Source organism: Pan paniscus, chromosome 7 (genome assembly GCF_029289425.2).
Source record: "Pan paniscus chromosome 7, NHGRI_mPanPan1-v2.0_pri, whole genome shotgun sequence".
Taxonomy (NCBI): Eukaryota; Metazoa; Chordata; class Mammalia; order Primates; family Hominidae; genus Pan; species Pan paniscus.
In genome coordinates, this window is record NC_073256.2 from 137,050,209 (window position 1) to 137,067,064 (window position 16,856).

The 16,856-nt window shown below is 37.3% G+C and overlaps 1 protein-coding gene across 16 annotated transcripts in view; it reads right to left on the minus strand.

Moving 5' to 3' along the window:
- Positions 1–16,856, minus strand: part of ENPP2 (ectonucleotide pyrophosphatase/phosphodiesterase 2) — a 116,660-nt gene that overhangs the window by 66,293 nt on the left and 33,511 nt on the right. For 8 of the 16 annotated variants that reach the window (XM_055116882.2, XM_063606471.1, XM_063606466.1 and 5 more), the window contains exons 2-3: positions 15,010–15,112; positions 3,178–3,333 (exon numbers count right to left, since the gene is read on the minus strand). In XM_055116882.2, coding sequence (XP_054972857.1) covers positions 3,178–3,333; positions 15,010–15,112 — 259 coding nt within the window. Of the gene's footprint in view, positions 1–3,177; positions 3,334–15,009; positions 15,113–15,332; positions 16,169–16,856 lie in introns of those variants that run through there. The other 8 variants (XM_055116883.2, XM_055116881.2, XM_003822594.5 and 5 more) reach the window with 3 other exon arrangements.

The following is a 16,856-nucleotide window of genomic DNA, read 5'->3' on the forward strand; positions in this document are numbered from 1 at the left end:
GAGGCAGAGGTTGCAGTGAGCCAAGATCATGCCATTGCACTCCAGCATGGGTGACAGGAGGAGACTCCGTCTAAAAAGATTAAAAAAAAAAAAAGAGATATTAGTTGTTTGGCATAAGTGCTACCCCTGCCCCTTTTGGTAAATCTTAGCCAGAAAACCATGCAACTACTATTTAATTTTTATTCTTTTAGAATTACCTTTGCATCCTGATTCTGCTGTCTGATATTTTTTGTTGTTTTGTTTTGTTTTTTTGAGACAGAGTCTCACTCTGTCGCCTGGGCTAGAGTGCAGTGGCATAATCTCAGCTCACTGCAACCTCTACCTTTCAGGTTCAAGTGATTCTCCTGACTCAGCTTCCCAAGAAACTGGGATTACAGGTGCCTCCCGCCATGCCTGGGTAATTTTTGTATTTTTAGTAGAGATGGGATTCCATCATGCTGGCCAGGCTGGTCTCGAACTCCTGACTTCAAGTGATCTGCCTCCCTCAGCCTCCCAAAGTGCTGAGATTACAGGCGTGAGCAGCTATGCCCAGCCATTCTGATTTTTTAATATCTCGTTTCCATTCCTATCTCTTCTCGAGGAGATTAGGTGCTTAGAATTGCTTTTCCCATGACCTGCTCTTCCCAATGATGAGCAATTTTCTAAGGTTGCTTTGACTCTAGATATTGTGGGGTTTTTTCAATTCAAGGTGATTCTATCCACCAATAAACTTTTATTCCACTCCTAATTCCATAAGAAAATCACATCTACATTACTTACAAAATAATATCATTATTAATAAGCTATGTTTATTGAGGAACTATTGTCTTTATGTACAAATGAAATATAAAATAAATCCAGAGTTTAAAGTGAACTATACACAAAGGACAAGTCAGTCATCTGTGTAATTTTCAAAGCAAACATGGGAATAAACATAAAAAATATTTAACCTTATTGGAAAATAAGGAGGAGGTCACCTACCAGATTATTTTAAAAATATTTTTAAAAATAAGAGTATTCAATGCTGAAAAGGAAGTGATGAAAGGTCTTTGTGTCCTTTAGTAGAAACATAAACTTTCAGAAGTATAATTTAGTAATGTATATTTAAATTTAAAAGAATGCACATATACTTTGACCCCAAAATCCCACTTCCAAAAATTTATCTTAAGGAGAATAGGCAAAAGTATGAATATGCGTCAATTATATTCATTGATACATCATTCATAATAGCAAAACTCGGGGAAATATTCATTTAATTACTCAATGAATTAGGTTGCAACAGTTCAATGGAACATTACATAGCCATTCAAAAGGACGATGTGTATAAAGATTTATTAACACAGATACTTTCGCACACATGCATATATATACACACAGTTGGAAAAGTATACATGCACACATAGATACATACTGAAAACACACACACACAGAGTTATCAAAGTTTCGCTGAAACATTGTGGTTGTTTCTAGGCAGTGCTCCCTCAGCAAAGGAGAATCTCAGAGCCTTTTGTTTTTCTATTCATCCTTTTATTATTATTTGATATTTGATTCCTTCACATTCAGGATATGTTATCTTTGTACACAGGGAAATGGACTATAAGATATTATTATATCCCATCCTTAATAAATTGAGGAACAAAGGCATGAACCACATTCAAAAGAGAGCTAAGCTAGAGTCAGGGATTCATTACATTTTGCAAAGAATTCTAAGACCAGGAATCCAGAAGTTTGATATGACATGCCACAGACAAGATATTCAAGGTAAGGAGGAAACATAAAACATTAGTAAATTCCTCAGTGCCAAGCAAACACAGATGGCTGGCTTGAAATAATGTTTTAGAGCCAAAAAAACTCTGCTGGAACATCTGTTCCATCTATACATTCAGCTTACAATAGTCTCAGCAATTTAGTTTGCAGACCCACAACTAAAAGAAACTGGGAGAAGTTCCAAAGGAAAGCAACTCCCAAAAAAGTGGTTAAATGGTTGGAAAATGTATTCTGCAAAAAACAGCCTAATGAAGCTGTTCTTATTGCAGGGATGCAGGAGGAAAACAAATCAGAACTAGTAAGGAAGTTTATGTTGGATTTCATATAAATCAAGAGCTACCACTTAAGCAAAACACAGTAATAACTGTTTCTAATGATAACATTTGAAAGATCAAACTAATAGCAATGATAGTAAGAGTTAGGTCTTTGAAAGAATTGTCTAAGCATAAAAGTCCAAAAACAAGAAATAACCTGCCAAGGAAACCATGGAAACTGCTTCTGGTGATGTCAAGAACAGCATTGACGGTTGTCTTTCTCAGATAGTTTGAGTATGGTGTTGTCCAGAAGCATGGTGGATAGCTTACAAGATATCTCAAAAATCCTATCTGAAATATTGTCCTTTGAAAACAGAGTAGGTGGGATGGCAGAAGTCCCCAGAGGTGTTTTTCTCAACTCATGTGCATTCATACAGAAGCCTGTATATCCTAGTAACTGTTCCAGTACAAAAGAAATGTAAAGAAAGTCACAAAAAGTGTGGAGGAAGATTTTAGAGCTACCCAGAGTGTGAGACTCCAAACAGAATTCCATAACAATTTTCCGTTTGCACAGACAGCAGGGAATGACAGGCACACTAACAGTTACTGTACAATAAGATGAAGTGAAACAAATGCTAGAAGCTGGGACAGCAAGAAAAAAAAATTTTTTTAAGAATGTACACAATTAGGCCAGGCACAGTGGCTCACTCCTATAATCCTAGCACTTTGGGAGGCTGAGGCGGGAAGATTGCTTGAAGCCAGGAGTTCAAGACCAACCTGACCAACACAGTGAGATGCTATCTCTTAATAAATAAATAAATAATAAAAAAGAACATACACAATTTTAGCCCACGCGCCCTAGCAGTGAATGTGGGAATTGACAGCAAGATATAGAAAGGATGAAGGTGAAGAAACAAAAACGAAAACAAAAAACATTTGCAAAACCAGCACATCATGACTGCAGCTGAAAAGAACCTTTCTCTGCTGGATCCTGTGTGGAAACAATGGTCATTGACATAGGGTATGCTCTACATACAACCAATAATCATTCAACAAACAAAACTAGAATCCACAGTTTGGATAGACCAAAGCAGGGTGGCCACTCCAGGATGCATACAATAGCAGGCAGTCTTTAAGCCATCTACTTGAAGGTAGAGAGGACTCATAAGTTACGTACCTGTCTTCAAACACAGCTCATCAAAGTCATGGCAGCAACTGGTATAGCTCTTACACAAGTTGTCACAGCGACAATCAGGAGGTCCAGCCTCTTGAAGTTCAAAGCACCTGCCCTTGCAAGATCCGGAGATGTTGGTCCAGGGGGAGTCTGATAGCACTGCAAAGAACAAGAGGCAAAAACAATGGACTGGAGAGTGGTCATGTCACCATGGAAAGGTGGCACTGGGAAGCTGTGTGGTGTGATGCTGCAGTGGACTCTGGAGGAGAACACTGGCTCCATTACTTACTACCCATGTACTCTGGGCAGGTTGCCCAACTTCCTTGTTCTACGATTTCCTCATCTGTAAAGTGGGGGACTCATAAAAGTAACTCTATGTTGAAAAGAGAATTAAATGAATCAATCCATGTAAAACACTTAGCCGCATGTCAGACATATAGAAAGAGTAACAAGTGTTGGCGATTTGTTCAATTACTATTTATAATTATTATTACTGCAAATCTGTGATGATTAGTGCCCCTGTGGGTGCTAACGATGACCGCAGAGAACAGTACCTTGATCTATATCCTTAGAAACAAGAGAGCATGTCCCTATTTAAAAATCCAAAACTTTTTACAAGGAAAATTCAGCTCAAATGTTCCAAGAACAGAACGAATATATGAGATTGGAATAGAAGACTTTTACAGTTTCAGCTAGTGTTTTACAAATACAAGCTCTACAATCTGGGCTTCTCAAAAAACTCCTCCATCAATATTTTCACATGATATAAGTGTATATCAGAAATCAAAAGAATCAACTAAAATTTGGGGAAAAAAGAATTCAGTGAGATCAAAATTCCACAAATTTGTAATATGCACACAATATAGTTTCAAAATTAAATGGAAGTTTCATTCTCAATAGGGCCTAAATGATAAAATAGCTAGGTATTTTATTTGGTATAAATTTAATCATATGTATGTAGAACCTACATACATAAGAAAAGTCTACCAAAAAAAAAATTTTTAAGATCTAATTAAGGTGGGGGCAAGGTGCCTCATACCTGTAATCCCAGCACTTTGGGAGGCCGAGGTCGGTGGATCATCTGAGGTCAGGAGTTCGAGACCAGCCTGGCCAACACAGTAAAACCCGGTCTCTACTAAAAATACAAAAATTAGCCCAGCGTGGTGGCAGGTGTCTGTAATATCAGCTACTCGGGAGGCTGAGGCAGGAGAATTGCCCAAACATGGGAGGCAGAGGCTGCAGTGAGCAGAGATCGCACTATTGCACTCCAGCCTGGGTAACAGAGTGAAACTCCGTCTTAAAAAATATATATATATATATATGAGCTAATTAAAATGAAAGACATACCACCTTAAAGGTAAAAATATCAATATTATAAAAATATTAATTCTTCCTAAACAAACCAGAAGACTCAGTGCAATCACAGCCAAAAATACTGAGAGTTCATGAAACTTGAAAAAATATTAAACACTTATTTAAAAACAAAATATTTTAAAATAGAAAACCTCTGAAAAGGAAAAGTAATTTGATAAAGACTAGATAGCAAAGTATATTCTGAAGTTAAATAATCAAAGTAGTCTGATACTAGAAAATAAGTAGATTAATGTTGTGGATGGGACCCAATCTGTAAGTAGGGACTATAAATAATTAAGTTAGAGTCTCATCTCAATATACAAAATAATTTCTGATAAATGGAAAATATAAACAGCCTCATAACTGTTTCTAGGAATTAAAATTTTTGTAAAGTAGAATGTAATTTAGAAAGACCTATCAATATGTTTTAAATGCTTATAAATGTTTCACCCAGAAATTCTATTACTAGAAATTTACCATTTACACATATTTGCAAAAGTTTGCCAAGCTACATGTACAAAAAATGTCCATTGTTCATTGCAGTCCTTTTATTACAGGTAAAGAGATCCTGAAATCAACCAAAGTTGTTTTTCCCATCAAGAAAGAAAGAATCACTATATCCATAAGTGGACTATTGCACCGTAAGAGGACTATTGCACACTCCTTAAAAAGAATGAGTCAGATCTGTGTAGGCTAATATGGAAAGATCTACAAAATATATAAATAAGTTGTTTAAAGAATAAATACAGGATAGAGTGTTATATGTTAGACTTTGTGTTTAAAAATAGAGATAAACAGGGCAATAAGGATAGAAATGAAGATAGAAATAAAAACAGAGCCAAAACTAGAGACGAGTGAGAGACAGGGTAGGGCGGAAGGAGGGAGAAAATGTCCAAGTTTGCATCACATTTTTAAAATGCAGGTGTGAACAAACTTTTTCCTTCTGTAAGAAACAGTTTACGGAATTACATTTAGGGAAAATGAGAAAGAAAGAGGAAGATTTTTACCTTCCTGTTGTTTGAAATTTCTAACATTCTACGAATTCACAGGTAGTTGCCTGGTCTTTTTGTTTGCTTACTTACTTTCTCTTTCCTTCTCTCTCATTATATATAAATACCATACAATATATGTGCGTGTGGGTATGTATATTTATGTACAAAATATATACTGTATAATATATGTCTGTGTGGGTATGTATACATATGCACAAAATATATGTCATATATGTATGTGTGGGTATGTGTATATGTACAAAATATATACCGTATAATAGATGTGTGTGTGGGTATGTATATATCTGTACAAAATATATACCATATAATATATGTGTGTGTGGATATGTGTATATATGCATAAAATATATACCATATATGTAAATATCCTAACAAATATTATTGACATGCGATTTATAATTTTATTTTCTTATTTACATGCTTATGAATTTTTCATTTTTTATAATTCATGTCTTACTTTTAAAATCAAGAAAAAGCAAGAAGCAGGAGAAGAACAGATGTTAAATGTCACTTCTAGGTTCACCCAAGCCATTTATCTGCACATTCTGCTCATCCCTTAGTCCTGTGTCCTCGTTAAAGTCTTAAAGTCAGAGTCATCCAATCCCAGCCTTTATGGCATCAGATCAGTTCAACTAAAGCACACAGATTTACCAGACCATGAGATGTGAAACACTTCTGCATGGTTGCTCCTAGGATTTTGAAAGACATACAAACCGTACGAGTTCAGTTTAGAAAATAATATTCACTTCCAATGCAGTGGTCCATAAAGCACATTTTTCTATTGTCTTTGACCAACCTATCAACAGTGCATGCTGAACCATAAGAAACCATGGAGGCAGGAGGGGTTGAGAAGTAAAACAAAAAAAAAAATTACAAAACAGAAAAAAATAGAGAAAGTCCTACAGTAAAAATAAATATAAGGAAAGTACTTACAATTGAATATTCCTTAAGGATACTGCTTAGATAGACTCATTTCAACAGCGTTCTAGTAAATCTTCAGTAGAATTCATTCCCACGAGCTGCTTAAATAAATAAGCTTAGCTATGCTGATAGCTGAGATACTTCAAAGAGATCTAAAGGCAATTTGTTTACAGATGTGTGGTGTTCCTGCATGCATTTGAAATTGTCCTGCAACCACGCGCCTTGCTTTCCTTCATCATTATTTCTTCCTTTTTTTTTTTTTTTTTTTTTTTTTTTTTGAGACGGAGTTTTGCTCTTGTTGCCCAGGCTGGAGTGCAATGGTGTGATCTCGGCTCACTGCAACCTCTGCCTCCCAGGTTCAAAGGGTTCTCCTGCCTCAGCCTCCTGAGTAGCTGGGATTACAGGCACCCACGACCACGTCCAGCAATTTTCGTATTTTTAGTAGAGACAGGGTTTCACCATGTTGGTCAGGCTGGTCTCTAACTCCTGACCTCAGGTGATCCACCTACTTTGGCCTCCCAAAGTGCTGGGGTTACAGGCTTGAGCCACCACACCCGGCCTATTTCTTTCTTTACTTTCAGAGTATCTGTGTGAATTTTTAGCCACATTTAATCTTTCTTCACGCATTCACCTGATTTTTACTATTTTCTTACAACATTAATCATTCTCTAAATTTGTCCTTCGCTTTGTTTTTGGAAAATAATTGAATCTCACTTAATAGTCGGTCCCTATCAGTTACAGTTCTTGCCAAACCTAAAGACAAGCAAAACTAAAGACAACTTTGTTAGGGTTAGCCTTACACTCATAATGCCAAGATGTATCTCAAAAGAAGTACTGTACTTAAGATCAAGTTATTGACAGCTTCAAATTAGAGTATATTCCTGGGGCTGGGTGGATTAGGATATACCTATGTCAAAATTCATTCTCGGATGATTTGAATTCAGCTGAGAATGACAGGAAAGAAAAAGGGAAGGTAGTTTGAGCCATATAGAACCTCTTATAAACCAATAACCCAAATAAATTTGAGCTGCTATCTCTTTTTTTTTTTTTCTTTTTTTTCTTTTCTGAGACGGAGTTTTGCTCTTGTCACCCAGGCTGGAGTGTAATGGCGCGATCTCGGCTCACTGCAACCCCCACCTCCTGGGTTCAAGTGATTCTCCTGCCTCAGCCTCCCGAGTAGCTGGAATAACAGGCACCGGCCACTATGCCCGGCTAATTTTTTGTATTTTTGGTAGAGACGGGGTTTCACCATGTTGGTCAGGCTGGCCTTGAACTCCTGACCTCGTGATCCGCCTGCCTTGGCCTCCCAAAGTGCTGGGATTACAGGTGTGAGCCACTGCGCCCAGCCATGCTGCTATCTTTTTTTTTTTTTTTTTTTTGAGACGGAGTCTTGCTCTGTCACCCAGGCTGGAGTGTAGTGGCGCAATCTTGGCTCACTACAAGCTCTGTCTTCTGGGTTCACACCATTCTCCTGCCTCAGCCTCCTGAGTAGCTGGGACTACAGGTGCCCACCACCATGCCCGGCTAATTTTTTGTATTTTTAGTACAGACCGGGTTTCACCGTGTTAGCCAGGATGGTCTCAATCTCCTGACATTGTGATCCGCCCACCTTGGCCTTCCAAAGTGCTGGGATTACAGGCGTGAGCCACCATGCCCAGTCTATCTCTTTTAAATAAAATAGAATGAGTGTATGATGACACTCAGTAATGCCACACACTCCTGTATGCAATGGAAAAGACCATCTTGATGAGTGTATAAAAAAATAAACAAAATGATTAAATTAACAAATAAATAAAATAGAACAATAGAGTGGAATATTCACTCTGCCTTTCCAGGGTCTATTCCATCCCAGCCATCTTCTTTCATGACAAGTTCTAGTCCCAACTGTTTTCCTAGGAGTTCTGCAATCCACCTTCATATTCTTTTTTTAATCATTTTTTATGGATGAATAATAGAGGTACATAGTTTTGGGGTGATAATACATTCATGTAGTTGATAAAAATCAAGTCAGTATACTTGGAGTCTTCACGTTCCCTGTCCTTCTCCCTACACCCAGCCTAAGATGTTTAAAATCAAGAAAAAGCAAGAAGCAGAAGGAGAACGATGTTAAAAGTCATTTCTAGGCTCACCCAAGCCATTTATCTGAACATTCTGCACATCCCTCAGTCCTTTGTTCCTGCATGCATTTGAAGTTTTTAGGACTTCTCTCTTTATTGTACCTGATGTAATGTCAAATAGGGAAAGATTATCCGATTTGTTAGAAGTCTGAGTTTTAAAATCTGTTGTCTTCCTTTACTTGACCTAAATCAAGAGAACATTGATGTAAGCACTTCAGATGTGTAACTTATTGAGAGGCGGGATGAAAACTGAAACATCAACGAACTTGTGGTATCCCAAATTTTTCATCATTACTGAGATGGCCATAACAGCTCAGAAAACAACTAAAACAAACAAAAAGTACTCTCCAAATGTATCAAGGCAGAAATATATGATAAGTATGATGGAGGCTTGAAATTTCTTATGAGGCATTTGCTAATACCTTTATGAGATTCAAATTCTATTGCCGCCTTTTAAAATACATATTCAAATGATGTTATTTTACTTCAAAGATGCAAGTCAGTTCCAGAATCTTGAAAAACAAATGTTCATAGCTTTATATAGTGTTCTTTTAAAAAATAGAAACCTCAAATTTTAAAATACACACAGGTACATATATGACATGTATAACAACAATGCAACGCATTTCTTATTTTTCACAGAAGCATAATTTCATGATTTCAAGAAACACCAATGTAAAACATACGTTATTTCATTCAAATTCATAATTCTGACAGAAACAGGTACAATTACTTTTACTTAAGTCAACTTTATGTCTAAAATATTCCATCTTACAATATGTATAGAGAGGTAGGGTTGTAGAATTCTAGTGCCGGCCGGGCACGGTGGCTCACGCCTGTAATCCCAGGACTTTGGGAGGCCAAGGTGGGCCGATCACCTGAGGTTGGGAGTTCAAGACCAGCCTGACAAACATGGAGAAAACCCATCTCTACTAAAAATACAAAATTAGCCAGGCATGGGGGTGCACACCTGTAATCTCAGCTAGGGCTGAGGCAGGAGAATTGCTTGAGGTGGAGGTTGCAGTGAGCCGAGATCATGCCATTGCACTCCAGCCTGGGCCACAAGAGCAAAACTCCATCTCAAAAAACAACAACAACAAAAGAATTCTAGTGCCATCTGTTCCATAAGATACAACAAAACTATTGATGATTTAAATTTTTGGAAGGAGCCTAACCGATGACAAAAGTTATGGCCAAAACATTACTTGATCTAAGGCTCCCAATCATATTTCCCTCTAAATGTCCCCCGTAAAGATGCAAATACTCAAATCTGGATGATGGCCAATAGAAGAGGCAGTATTTAAGTTTGGAAACATTTAGCTTAGCCTAAAGGGGGAAGGTTCTTCTAAGCTTTGTCTGCTCCTGTTTATGATACTGCTCTCTATCTGTTCCTCCCATTCTCCTTGGTTCTTAGCCCAGGTGTTTCCTGAAAGTGAGAGCAAAACCTTAAAATGTGTTACCAGCTGTGGTTATACCAGCTCCTTTTCTCAAGAGCGTTAAAACAGGACAAGTTCCCTTGTGTCTGCTGCCCTGTTTGAAGCATAACCCACAGGGCAAGGCAGAGGACAGTGTGCGTGGCATTCAAGATGCTGCCCAGCTCTAGAGTTAATACTGTATTATGCCTCTTCTGGAGTATATGGTTCGTTCTTTCTGGTCATACTTTTTTTGTATTGAATTTGCCATTTTTTATTGATGCTTCTGACCTCATTTTTTAGTAAATAGAACTTACACACAGGTCTACATGTCAGTATCTTTGCTTCCTAAATACATAACTTTTTATAAATATCCATTACTGCAACATCACTGTTCTCTCCTCTTCACAGCTGCTAGGCCAGATTTCATAAACTTTTTTTTTTTTAATAAAGAGGTCCACCTGGGAAGTTTTTAAACACCTGTGCTTTCAAAACATTTATAAATACAATGTTCTGACCTGCCTCGGTGACTCATGCCTGTAATCCTAGCACTTTGGGAGGCTGAGGCGAGTGGATCACCTGAGGTCAGGAGTTCGAGAGCAGCCTGGCTAATATGGTGAAACCTCATCTCTACTAAAAATACAAAAATTAGCCGGGCACGGTGGTGGGCACCTGTAATCTCAGCTACTCAGGAGGCTGAGGCAGGAGAATTGCTTGAACCTGGGAGGTGGAGGTTGCAGTGAGCTGAGATCACGCCACTGCACTCCAATCTGGGTGACAGAGTGAGACTGTCTCTCAAAAAATAAATACATACATACATACATACAATGTCCTCATATAGAGCTCACAAACTAGAAGGAAAAAAAAAGATTTCTATGTAATTGAAGTTAAAAGTTAAAAACTTTAATTCAACATCTAAACCACTTAAATAGAATTTAATGGTCATCAGTAGCATAAATCTGAATGATTTGCACATCTGCTACCAAACAATAAAATGTTGTCATTTAAAATTAAAGGTATTGTTAACTCAATACGGTATAAGTTTAAACACTGGCCTTCAAGCCTAATTGAAGATTAATTAAATGAATTATCATATACTTAACACCTTATAGTTCTCATCAGCCTTAAAGGCATTTTCAAAAACTTTTTCAGATAAATAAAAGCGACTTTATCTCCATTTTCCTGGTTGGAAAATTAGATCTCTAGGCCTTGTATGAGTTAGCCAAGGCCTGGATAAAATTTTAGATCATCTCACTGTAACTACAGTATTTTTTTCATTAACGAAAGGTTTTTCAAACTTTTGTACATAGTTTTCAAATTTTAGAAGTTCTTTTCAAAATATAATTTTGGGGAAGATTTGCTGATTTTATTGATTCAAAAATCTAGGCTGAACTTCATGGAAGACTGAGGTTTCTGAGTATGTAAACTAGATAGAGGAGTCTCTACAGTTTTCAGATAAATGAAAAATCACTACACTACAGCCCCATTTAACAAAGAACTGAAAAATCTGTACCCTCCTTAGCTTCCAGTTCAGATAATTTCATTCCATTGACTCAAACTCCCCAATTTCTACCTGAAATTTCACATAAAGCCCCATGACAGGATAATCCTAATGACAGAGTTTTGCTCACAGAGCAAATGGCTGATCTATGTCCCCTTTACAGTTTCCTGCATTCTCCCATGCCAACATTTAAATAGCTTTTCATTGCAGAGCAAAATTTCTAAAATTATCAAATGAACATAAACCTTCTCACTTCTAGTACCATTTTCAGATTTCCCTATGATTCTCAAAGAAAAGCTTTACCCATAAAGTTGTTAGTGACAGTCTACATTTCATATGAACCTATGAATTTCATTCACATACTTTTCAACTTTCCTTTCAAGCCACTAAAAACAATGATGAATTAAACTGAGCTTTTAAGTCTCTGTTAGCCAGCTATTCACAAGCTCACAAATTTCTTTTTGTCTTTTAAGAATTAAATTACTTACATATCAAAGAGGATATTCTATTTCCACCTGGAGACAGTTTCTAAAGCACAAGTTTCAATAAAATAGACTCCTGCATAACACCACAAACATACACACTGCAAGTGCACATGAGTGCACAGACACCTGTAGACATATAAAGTCTCTTGCAGTCTTAAAGGCAAATCAAGTGGGCCACATCAGACATATGAGAAAAAGATGTCAAACTAAATCACAGTTATGGCTTATATTTTCTTAGAAAATTTATTCCAGCCATCTCACCATCTCATTAACCTGAATGCCCATTGTATTTACCCAACAGAATTATAAGTAGCTTTTCTCATTTCATATCTCCTAATAAATCTATAAATCTTTTATGGCCTGGTATAAAAAATCCTATTCAGCCATTATTTCCTACGCTAACAATAAATCCAGGTAACAAGTGTGTTAGTTAATTAATTATGACAGTCTGTTTGCACTGCCACAACCTTGAAACTAACACCCCAGTCCATAGTACAGCAGCGAGGGCATCCATGTGTGCAGAACATTCTCAGCTATTGTTGAGGACTCTGAGAAGCTATGGTTACTAAACAACTGCATGCTTTTGAATGGTGGATCTCACTCTGATCAATCCGAAGCTAGCCATATATCAATACCCTTTGTGTTCCTTCTATTTGTTGCACCCTTGGAGCACTGAGCTTCCCAGGATTTCTTTGGCGCCTAAAAGTGTTGTTGGAAATAGGCATGGCTGCCTCCTCCCCACCTAGTGTCTTATTCTTACAGGCTTATAAAATTCACCCAGTATTTTCTGATGGGAAGGCTTTTCTAATGGTCAGAATAATCAGTCACATGTATCAATTGAGAGAGATCCTTTCTAAGCATATGCAGCATTTAAACACATAAAGATATTTCCACTGTCTACAGGATGCTTTTACCTAGTTTACTAAGTACATCTTTGATTTTTATTCAGGAGAAATCAACCACAGTTCCTAAAAAGCACATAAGCTACATCAAAAGAAAAATTAAAGTATTCAGGCATACCCAAACCATAAAATTCAGAGTTAGGTTGCATTGTATTCTAAGACTAAGCTTCACGTGGTTAGAAGTTTAATAAATTATTTTAGATGATATCATAAAGGCCTAAAATAACCAATGACTTAATTAAATAATTCAAGGAGCAAATTTGTGTAGCCCACTTAAGACCATTTAGGTTTATAAATTATAATATAGACCATACTACTTTTCTAGAAGTGGCATTTATTCATTAGTTCATATAGCTATTCTTATAACATGGAAATAATTTACTATACACAAAATATTTTCAAAGACTAATAAATCCAATCTATACTTTTCAAGTTTTCCAGTAGTGAGCACAGAAATTCAAGAGGCAATGAAACAGAATAATTCCTGGGATTTTTTTTTTTTTTTAATCCAGAAAGAAAAGTAGAAATCATCTAAGTCTGCTCCTCATTGTACAGCTAAGGAAACAGACTTCACAAGTGACTTGCTCAACACCACACAGCAAGTTACAGGACTCCAGGATACCAGTCTAGGATTTTAATGACTGTTTTCCAAAAGAAGTCAACTTTAAAAATGAGTGACTCAATTTTACATTCATTAAGGAAACAGCATTTAATTCTTTCAATCTCAGTTTTAGCCAGAGTAATATATTAAGAGGAAACAGAAAAAAAAGTTCCCTTTAGTGTTCATTGAAAAGAACCAGCAGTTGGCTCTCAAGTTGCTAGCTTTCCCACATGACCATGCTAAGGATCTGATTCCCCTGTCTGTTCAGTCACAGTCAGTGTTAATGGGAGCGAAAAAGAGGCCTTTGAAGAGAGCATTTGCTGCTAATAAAAACAGCATTCTCTAGCTCAGTGATCCACTGTCCTCTGCCTCCCCAACAGAAGACGACTCATTTTGTCCATTTGGCTCCCTGGGGCTGCAAGTTTTATGATCTATTTTCTCACTCTTAACCCCGCCACACCCCACTTCAATTCACTAATTCACTTCTAATATTATTCTTTCAACCTACTGGCATGATTCAAAAGTAACTTAATTGATGTAAGGAAGATTTAGTATTCCATCAATGTATGTGTCCTAACCCGGTTGATAATAAAATTTCAAGCTGGCTAAACAGAGGCAAGTGATGGTCTTTTATAACAATCAAATCAAGAAATACAGAGAAACACAAAATTCACAGGAAGACAGACAAACATGCTGGCATGTCAGGAAAAGTCCAGAAAATATTGTTCCCTAGAGTGCCCATTACTTAAAATGTAATTTTTTATTTCTAAAACCATCAGCAGCTCCAATTTCCAGGAAATTAACCAACTCATTGCTTAAGACCTGGTCAGTTAAGCCCCCTCTGTCTGCACAAGGAGCTCCTTTATAAGAACACTGTATGGGAACACTACTTATGGTGTAGTGTATTGTAAAAAGAAACTCTTTCACTTTGGTTCTATTATTTAAGTCAAGGTACACTATTAAAACATAACTTTCCTTTGCCATAAGGACACACAATGAGGACAAATCAATCCTGAAAAATCTTTAAACACCTCCTCTCTTTTATGTTTTTCCAATTTTAAGTAAATCTTAAAGTCCTAAATTTCTGAAGTTTCATAAAGATAGCTCACTGCCTTTTTTACTTCCATTCCTTTTTCCTACATCAGAACTTTCTAGTGGCAAATACTACATCCTATATCATGTGACAGCAAATCAGATTTGGGTAGCTCCAATATTAAACCAACACCTGTTCTCACCACTTCTACTTTAGCCTTGTCTGTGAACAAGAGTTTTAATTGTATCCTAACATTTACAAATTTGAGTACAAAAATGGAAATAGCCAGTTATGAAACAATCATAAATGTTCTCTAATGAAAACCACACTCTCCCACCTGAATTATACAAATAGGTGGTTTTACCCAGAGAAATTTAGGACTAACTTAGTTATACTGCAAGATTGTATTAAAAATAAATATTTTAATAAGCTTACATTGATTACCCCATATGTAATATTTTTAAAAAATTGAAAATGCAAATAGTTTTGACACTTACCTGTAGGAGGACCTTCCTCCCATCCTTCTGCTCTCTTAATTCGATGTGCAGTGAATCCTAAGCAGATATTGATTCCAACGGCAAAAGTGAACAGGGATATTATCTAAGAGAATAAAGAGACCAAGTCGTCAAATACAGCTGGAGAAGACTAAATCAAATTACACAAAGGCGATTCAAATGGCTTCAATATCACCACCCAATCCTACCACTTACAAAATGCATAATAAGGTGCTATCTTAATTTGCACAACAAAAAGGAAAATGCCAATCAGTCACTGATTCTGAAGATCAAGCATGTCCCCCGTCATTCCTCCGTTCTCCCACCTGACACGACTGGAACGAGCTCCTCCTTGCCATGTCGAGGATTCTTGGAAAGCCTTTTGCAGCGGGTTCTCTTTGCCTTCACGGAGTGCACTGCTTTGAGGCTCTGGGTTTAGTCTATTAACTATAAGCAATCCCACCTGGGAGGTTGACAGACTCCTCTGATTTGTCCAGAGCTTGATTACATCACAGGGTGTTCACAAATCGCAGCTCTGAGCATAAGAGGCTTAAGCTATCATCCCCCTTATCCCCGCCCCCTTACAGGTCCCTCCCCTAACCCACAGACACTTTCATGTGGTATCCTCTGGCAACAGGAGGGTTTGTTACATTGCCGTGGCCCATAACAGTGCATGTTCATTTTCCTTTCCTCACAAAAACATGGTTTGTCAAAAAGAAACCAAATGCATTTCATCCGATAAAAATGAAAACAGGGCTGTGCAAGGGCTTTCCACCAGCTTTAAGCTTTTAAGGTTTACAATGCAGTCATTCAATGGCGTCAACCTCACCACTTTTTTTAAGCAAGGAAAGTTTTATCATTTATAAACCTAATAACGTTCCTGTCTTTCCCATCTATTTATTTTGCTGGCAGTTTGAGCGACCCTGTCCCTAGTATCACATTCTCAGCTACTTCTGCCTCCTTGAAAGTTTCTCATGATGAAATTTCGCAAAATTGTAACTAACATAAAAGATAACATTATTTTCCCCATGCTGTGGTTCAAGTTTAGAGAAGTAACTTTTATCAAAATACTGGAAATGCCAGCCACGCAGCATAAAGTCCTTCTGCCCTGGGAGGACGGACAAAATAACTTCAGTCTCTGCCTCTTCTTCCCGTAAAGACTGTCAGCTTGTTTCGGGCGGGGCGGGGTGGGGGGGCGGTTTTTGAGAGGCAGATGGGTGGGGGAAGGGGATGGCATGGGAAGCTTTATTAGCAATTGAATTTAGGAAGGAAATCTCAATGGCAGCAAGAATTGAAATGTCAAGAATTGTTTCCCTAGTTATTTCTTGGTTAAATGTAGCCACCAAATACTGTGTCCTTTGAGGCTATTGTGGGTACTAAAGTTTCTTTACTAAGCAATTTGGCAACCAGCACACTTTCAAAAGAAAAAATCAAGGGCTCTAAATCTGAAAGTTGTTTAAATATTACATGCCTTCAGGATTCAAATGAGGGAAAAAGATTTGTTTTTGGCCTCTTCCTCAGCAGGTCCAGTGACCATCTTTCTTGCGCAGCACATGTGTTCGTGCGTAAACAAATACGAGACTTACCATGCAACAAATTAGTAACAGAGTAGTGGCTCTGCTCAAATAAAACATGATAGCACAAAAGCAAAAACTTGTTTATAGGGGGTTGTACAGTAGGCCTGGGTTTCATTATAGATTCTTAGAATCTAGTAATATCTAATTGAAAAAAAGAAAATACACATACTGCCAAACTGTTAATTGCCTTTCTAAAATCCTTTTAGTTTTGCACTGTTGCAAAGAGGACAGGCTTATACATTTTTATATGTAAGCCTCTTGCTTTTGTCTGTA